The 8,164-nt window shown below is 47.2% G+C and overlaps 1 protein-coding gene across 15 annotated transcripts in view; it reads right to left on the reverse strand.

Annotated features, from left to right (window-relative positions):
- GRK4 (G protein-coupled receptor kinase 4) overlaps positions 1–8,025 on the reverse strand; it is a 101,238-nt gene extending 93,213 nt beyond the window's left edge. For 12 of the 15 annotated variants that reach the window (XM_086705574.1, XM_086705582.1, XM_086705575.1 and 9 more), the window contains exon 1: positions 7,661–8,025. In XM_086705574.1, the coding sequence (XP_086561700.1) occupies positions 7,661–7,814 (154 nt within the window). In that variant the 5' untranslated portion in view covers positions 7,815–8,025. Of the gene's footprint in view, positions 1–6,666 lie in introns of all 15 variants that reach the window. The other 3 variants (XM_086705583.1, XM_086705578.1, XM_086705576.1) reach the window with 1 other exon arrangement.
- Between the last annotated feature and the right edge of the window lie 139 nt (positions 8,026–8,164).

Consider the following 8,164-nt stretch of genomic DNA (forward strand, 5'->3'; position numbering starts at 1 on the left):
AGAACTGGTCCTCTGTCTGCTAACAGATTCCCCCTAGAAGCTCCAGAAAGCAACACAGCCCTTCTGCCATCTTGATGCTAGCTTAGTGAGACCCATTTCAGACTTCTGATCTCCAGAACTGTAACACAACAAATCTGTGTTGTTTGAAGCCGTTTAGTTTTTTGCGGTAACTTGTTACAGCAGCAATAGGAAAACTAATAGAGCAGGTGGGAGAATGGGAGATTTGTGCGATGTGTACTTAGTATCCTGATTATATAAAAAACTGCTATAAATCAGTAAGATATTCTGCCCTCATTTGTGCAGAAGATATGAAGAAGCAATTCATGAAGAGGAAAGCTAAATCACCCTCAATATGAAAAGATGTTTAATTGGGAAAATGCAAATTAAAACAGCATTAAAGACTGATTTGTATCCCATCTCCTCCCCCCCACACTCACATGTTGAATCCCTAACCCCCAGTGTAAACTGTAGTTAGAGATGGGGTCTTCAGGAAGGGTCAGCCAGTTAGGGCTCTAATCTGACAGGTGTATTCATAAGAGGAATCACCAGAAAACCGCTGTCTCTCAGTGTGAACCCAGAGGAAAGGCCACGTGAAGACACAGGGGGAAAGCAGCTTTGTACAAGCCAGGAAGAGTCCTCACCGGAAACCAATAATGCTGGTAAGTTGACTGTGGATTCCTAGCCTCCATAACTATAAAAAAAACAAACAAAAAACACAAAGAACAAAAACATTTCTGTTGTTTAAGCCGCCCAGTCTGCGTTATTTTGTTACGGCAGCCCAAGCTGCCCAAACAGTAAGATAATATTCCATGTCCTTCAGGAGTAAAAGTTTTACAGTCTGATAATTCTCTGATTTTTTTATTATAGGTTGTTTGGAAACCTTTTTCTTCTACTTTTTTTTTTTTTAAGTTTATTTATTTTGAGAGAGAAAGAGGCAGAGAGAGAGGGTGAGAGAGAATCCCAAGCAGGCTCTGCATCATCAGTGCAGAGCCCGATGCTGGGCTGGAACTCATGGAACTGCAAGATCATGACCCGAGCCAAAACCAAGAGTCAGACACTTAACCCACTGAGCCACCCAGGCACCCTGGAAAACTTTAAATTAGTGGAACAGAATCAGCTCAAAGAGAATTCTGTCCCTAGCTCTACAAGGGGACATTAGCAGGCTGTCCTTTCAAAAGGAAACACGCTGTGTTTAACCCAATGGAGAACTTGAAGGAAAGACCACAAGCATGGAAGGCAAATGTAATAAAAACAGGGAGCAGAGAGGGGGCTCCAAGTCCCCTCCTTTCAGACTCAGAGTGACCTCAGTAAGGCCCTGCCCCATCGCCAAACGTCTACCATCACTTTCAGATCTGGTATAGGCTCCCTCTCAGTGAACAATGCTGTTGGCTCTTTAGTTCTCGTTGCCTAAACACAGACAACGTCTCCGGACTTCTCGTTAGATGAGAATACCGCGCCCCCCCTCCCCTGTCACATCCCAACTTCCGTCAACTGTGTTTTCTTGCTGTCCAACCAGCCAAGGAGCGACACTCCCACATCTAGAAAGCTAATTTCATGCCAGAAGCTAAATACAAAACATCAACTCATTTCCATTGAAGCAGTAAACTGAGGAAGTCTTTCAACAGACAGCATTACATGATTGGTTAGAACATGAGTTTGGGGCCAGATAGACCTGGGTTGAAACCTAACTAGTGACGTGACCTCGATCAAGTCACTTCACTTGTCCTTCCCCCATCTGTCAAAGGGGATAAACACCTGCCGGGGGGGGGGGGGGGCGGGGGGGGATGCTACCAGTTCAGCAGCCTTGTCAACCTCGCAAATGTGCTAGCATCGTCTTCCAAACAACTCACAAGAAGAGATCTAGGTTTACCATGCAAACACTCAGGCACAATGTCTCTGCCAGGAAGTGAGACAAATCAGCACAGGAGTAAGGGGGCAGGAAAGGTAGTACTACCATGTGTTCTTTGAACTAGAAACTCTTTCAAACTGGTAAAAACAGATAGTTTACCCTCTAAAAGGAAAATGTACGGGCGTGGCCTTTTGCTAACATCGTAACTAGTTGTGGCTAACCCTGCTGCTGTCTCTGCTAGTGATGAGCATGTAAATATTGAGAGAACTACAGATTGCGTTATAGGTATAATTAAATATTTTAATACTGATTTGCTAAAAACAAGAATATTAAATTCACAATGAAATAAGAACTACTCACCACTTCGAAGTATGGAGCCAACTGACATTCCAAAAATTGAATAAAATCTCAATTTCTGTTCCAGAAATCCAGACTAGTTCCAGATCACTAGTCTAAAAAGACAGCTTGGTTGGAGCCTTAATTTCTGGTTATCACCAGTATTGAAAGAATTCCTGAGATGTGCTCTTTTGTCCCCAGTCATCAGTTGGCATTTGTAGAGCTGGGAGCTAGCACAGTGCTAGATGCTGGTGACACAGAAAGGGACACCCAAGCTGTCCTGAATCAGCCCAGTGCAGTAACAGCTCATCCTGGGCATGGCAGTGGCACAAAAGATGGAATGATCAAGTCTCTTGCAGGAGTGTCGAAGTTTCCAGAAAAGACACCCGAGCCGGAACATGAAGGAAGAACAAGACTTCACCGGGTAGGAAGGCATCGAGTAGTCACATACACTTAGCAGCAAATGGACAAGGAGAGAAGAGCAGGTCACTGAGGTCAGGTAGGACCCTGTGGGCCATGATGCACTAAGGGGTTTATACTTGACCCAGAATGGAGGTCTAAGGCCAAATTCTAAACAGAAGATTAAGAGAACAAATCTGTGTTTTAGAAAGAGTGTTCTAGCAGCACTGGGGATGATAAAAGAGGAAAAAAGCCTGGAAATTCTTGCCCTCAGTCAATTGAAGAGGTATAGAAGACCATCAGGGTGGGGGGTGGGGGGTGGGAGGTGGGGGTGGTGTCTAGGTGAAAATAGAGACAAAGAGACAGACATGAGAAATAACAAAGGTCAAGGATAAATGAGATTCAAGCACCTCCAGCATGGAAGAATTTAGGAAGAGGAAAGCTATGCTTTTGGGAAATCTAAGAATGAGAACAGACTACAGGCAAAGAGCCAGGTTCAAGGTCAGTTAACACAATTGCACGTTAAAGTACCAGTTCTTCATTATGACACTGGACAGAACAAAATCTACAACCACAACTACTACTATTTACTGAGCACTTTCTGAGTGCCAAGCACTGTGCCACATTATCACAAGCAATCCTCTAACCTTGTGAAGTAGAATTATTATCTGTCTGGTTTTATGGGTTAGGAGAATGAAGGATAGGACTAGCTGAAATAATGCCCTTAAAGAATTTAGCATGCTGCCTGGACAGAGCAAACCCTCACTAATGTTAGCTATCATTATCAACCACTAGTCTCTAAGCAAGCTGGGAACACACTTTATTCCCTCCAAGTCCAACCAATCCTTTTGTTTTCAACATGAATTTCACCCCCTCTTTCTTGAATTTAGCAAAATAACAAATCACCCCCTTAATCTCTAATTGTTTACCAAGTACCAATTATATGGCCAGCCAGCACTGAAAGGGATAAAAAATGAAGGTAAGAGCTATGCCCTGCCCATACAAAGATTGCAAATTAGCTGGGAAAAGAATCATTGACTATGCTGTTGTGAACCCCAAGTTCCAAATTTCCAAAGGGCAGAGAACGCCCCTGAGCTGGAAGAACAGAGCAAGCTACAAAGAGGAAGGCAAACTGGATTCTGAAGGGTAGAAAGAATTGAGCAAGAAAAAAGCAAGGAGGGCCAACTGCACACATTGGAATGGTAAGCATTCAAGAACACGTCCAAATGAATACAAAAGTTATTTTTTACAACAAAAATGCGTTAAGTAGCTCTTGGGTGTGGGATCAAATTAAGTGCAATGAAGGAAACACAAATATTGGCCACTATACCTCTGGAATCAAAGGGTTTATAAGCTATTTCCAGAGATTCCTTGCAACCAAAATCCTGGGGAGCCTCAACAATGGCATAAATGATAACAGGGATGGGGTGCCCAACTTCGGCTCAGGTCACGATCTCACAGTTCATGGGTTCGAGCCCCGCATCGGGCTCTGTACTGACAGCTCAGAGCCTGGAGCCTGCTTCAGATTCTGTGTCTCCCTCTCTCTCTGCCACTCCCCAACTCGTGCTCTGTCTCTCAAAAATGAATAAACGTTAAAAAACATTAAAAAAAATGATAACATTAAAAAAATGATATTAACTATGCGTCAGATGCTAAAAAAACAACTGGTAAATAACACTATCATCTGAAATCAGAATGGAATTGCTATATAAAAGGCCAAAATCCACATTAAACATACATATATTTTATTCTTCCCTCTCTATTTACGCTGTCAGTTTCTCTAAGAGAAAATGGGGCGAATGTCTCTTTATAAGTATGATGTAAACAATTTAAGGTTACCGTTTAGAGCTATGAAAGGTCACAAATTGCCTAACAGATGTATTAATAGGAAAAAAAATCCTAAAAGTTGGGGGCGGGGGGGAAGCAGTGATTCTGTGTTTTATTTTATTAACAGTATGATCATTTTCTACCTTTTTTTTTAATGTTTATTTTTTTGAGAGAGAGACAGAGTGTGAGTGGGGGAGGCAAAGAGAGAGGGAGACACAGAATCTGAAGCAGGCTCCAGGCTCTGAGCTGTCAGCGCAGAGCCTGATGCAGGGCTCAAACCCACAGGCCGTGAGATCATGACCTGAGCCGAAGTCGGTTGCCCAACTGACTGAGCCACCCAGGCACCCCCATTTTCTGCCTCCTTAAAGTGTGCTGGCAGAGTGACAAACCACTTTGTCGATGTAGCTTTATCTCCCAACATTCCTGAAAAGGAGGAACAGTTTTAACAAATCCTCTGTTTTTTTTTCTTTTAAACAAATCTGTTGGAGACCAGAAAAAGACATTGAATTTCTTTGAAACAAATCGAGAAAACGGCCTCACTCATACTATTAAGCCAACAGTGTAATTCCCAAGGCCAACATATAACTGCTCTGCTATGTACACTCCTTTCAAACGTTAACTTTCTAATGCGTGCGCCAGAAACACGAGGAACCAGCCATGAACACACATGTCCAAGAAGACCCTTGCTAGGAGACAGTCTAGGAGCTTCTAAAGCAAATAAGCTGCTTTGACTTGGAAGAACAGCCCTCAGTTATAACCAACACTCAGCATATAGTCCTGTATTTCTGATATTTCATATTCAACTTCTCTGAGCATCAACCACACTGACAGAATGACTCTTTCTGAACACAGGAGTAAGCACTATCTGCTGACAGGGCAGACCTTGTAAGAATCACAACATGACGGCTTAATACTTTAAGGAACAAAATTTAAAACTCTTTTGAAAGTATGCAGTCCTAGGCTTTATGGCAGGAAATACTGGTTTTAAGTATTTAGCACTTACAAAGCCCTCATATTCACCTCATCACCTAACCTCTACAGCACCGTAAGGAAATCTGCTCGATATAACAGTCCATTTTTGTACATTATACTCAAAGATGACAGTACAATGGAAAAAAACAGGTTTAGTATGGGTTTCCACAGATCCAGATTTCCACGGATCATGGTTCACCTTTTTTTTTTTTTTTAACGTTTATTTTTGAGAGACCGAACATGAGCCGGGGGAGGGGCAGAGAGAGAATGGGAGACACAGAATCCGAAGCAGGCTCCAGGCTGCAAGCTATAAGCACAGAGCCTGATGTAGGGCTCGAACTCACAAACCGTGAAATCGTGACCTGAGCCGAAGTCGGACACTCAACAGACTGAGCCGCTGGGGTGCCCGGGATCATGGTTCGCTTCTATGACCAATCTGGAGTTCAAAGTGAGAAACACGAAACACAATCAAATGCTCCACTGAAACGTACTGCTCTCAGGGACTTCCCACTGCCTTAACAGAAAAATAAGACCCACTTTCTTCCCACCCATCTTCACTCTTCAAAATAATGCAAGTTAGGGGCACCTGGGTGACTCGGTTGGTTAAGCGTCTGGCTTCAGCTCAGGTCATGGTCTCATGGTTTGTGAGTTTGAGCCCCTTGTCCAGCTCTGTACTGGCAGCTCGGAGCCTGGAGCCTGCTGCAGATTCTGTGTCTCCTTCTCTCTCTGCCCCTCCCCCAGTTGTGCTCTGTCTCTCAAAAATAAATAAATGTAAAAAAAAATTTTTTTTAATAATGCAAGTTAGCACACAAAAATATTTGAGAAAATGAAGTTCCTGTTTTCAACTCTTAATATGAGAAACACTTTACAAAACAAAAAATTCACTACTTCTTAATTCTGGATCCTTCTATGTAAACCTAACTTAGGTATCTAATTCTCTGCACCTGTCACTCTTCAAGAACTCCTGTTGACCGTTTCTGGGTTGTCTCCACTGAGTTGAGAGATCAGGCACTTTCTGATGAAGCTCTTTCCTCTTAAAAAACTTAGGATACAAATGGGAAAGGGGAGAGCATTAAAAAGGAAACAAAACCCAAAGATCTGAAATAGCTGTATTCCACATTAAATTCTCTCACAGAACGTTATTCGCTATTTCAATCACAAGGTGAGTTTATTGATGTTTCCCAACAAGCATCCCAGGTGACCAGGAGGACCACTTTCACGGACCCGTGCGCCCAGGATGGGACTCCAGCCCTGGGAGACTGTGCACAGCACCCCTTCCACACCGTCTTCACTCCGGAGTCGTGGCCAATGCGGTCCCTCCGGCGGCCATTTCCCGCCATCGCGCACAAACACCAAGCACCTGCTCCGTCACCCACTCGGCAGGAGCAAAGGGGCTGCAGAACCGCAGGTGGGTAGCTGTGTCGCCAGCTCTCCACTCTCTCGGGAGGCACGAGAAGGACGGTCGGGGCCAGGGCCATCTCTGAGCAAAAGGGCTGAGTCAATTGTGCCTTTTCGTGGATATGAGGCTGGATTCGTACCAAACTGTTGAATCCGCCACCACGTCCTGCCTGGTAAAACCCACTCCACACACCACGAAGCCTCAAAACCAAAAAGCTATGCTAAAATAACAGTCCAGGGGCGCCTGGCTGGCTCAGTCGGCTGAGCGTCCGACTTCGGCTCAGGTCATGATCTCGCGGTCCGTGGGTTCGAGCCCCGCGTCGGGCTCCGTGATGACCGCTCAGAGCCTGGAGGCTGATTCGGATTCTGTGTCTCCCCCTCTCTCTGCCCCTCCCCCACGCTCACTTTGTCTCACTCTGTCTCTCAAAAATAAATAAATGTAAAATAACGGTCCAAAAAGACTAATGGAAGGTTCTCGCTTAGGGTCGTTAACAGGATTGTCTTCTTTGTCCTTTAAAGACCGCAAAGGCACGGCTGTTTCTCGCCGGCTTCACTCGGTGGTCTGGCTTCCTCCTCCCAGGACAGGACCCCGCTAGCCTGTGCTGACGCACTGGAGGCGGCAGGACGGAGCAGGTTCACACCGACAAGAGTGGGGCGCAGGCTACCGTTACTTGGGCCCACAGGTGCTGAGAGGGGTGCAGGGCGGCGCGCAGAGCAGCCTAAGGCACCCAAGCTGACCCCTCGCTGTCTGGCCGGTGCGAATAGTGCGACCGAGCGGACGGTGGCTCGGGGCTTTGCGGGGATCGGGGTTCCCGGTCAGGGTCGGGGCTCCTCGGAGGATCTGAGTTTGCGGGGCGTCGGGCGCCCCTGTGCACCCACCTTGGCGCGCTTTCAGCAGCAGCGTGTTGGCCAAGAGGTTCTCAAGCTCCATGGCCCCTAGCCGCCGCCGCCGCCTCCGCCGCCTCCGCCGCTGCCGGGCTCGGCGTGTGCGAGGGGAAGGGGAGATGGAGAGGGCTCTGGCGCCTCCGGGCATCGCTCGCAGGACGCCACCCGCTCGGGAGGGTCCACAGAGGGCCCGGGGGAGCTGCCCCGCCGCCGCCGCCGCCGCCGCCGCCGCCGCTCCAGCTGTCGCGGCTCCGGCTGCTGCCCCTCCAGCCGCCGCCGCCGCCACGGCCACCAACCGCTTTGCTGCCTCCGAGACCGCCCGCGACGCCGCAGCTGCTTCGGAAGCTGCTGGCGCCGGCCCGGGTTTCCAGAGGGCGAGTTGCTGGGGCGAGGGGAGCTGGCAGCCCGCCTACCGCCGGAATCTGCGGTTACCTTCCCCGCGCCGGGGCCCGGGCTCTCGGCCCCATCGCCCGAGTCTGGCAAGGGCAACGCTCTCCT

The sequence above is a fragment of the Puma concolor genome, chromosome B1 (assembly GCF_028749965.1).
Source record: "Puma concolor isolate L17-30 chromosome B1, mPumCon1.1.hap2, whole genome shotgun sequence".
Classification (NCBI taxonomy): Eukaryota; Metazoa; Chordata; class Mammalia; order Carnivora; family Felidae; genus Puma; species Puma concolor.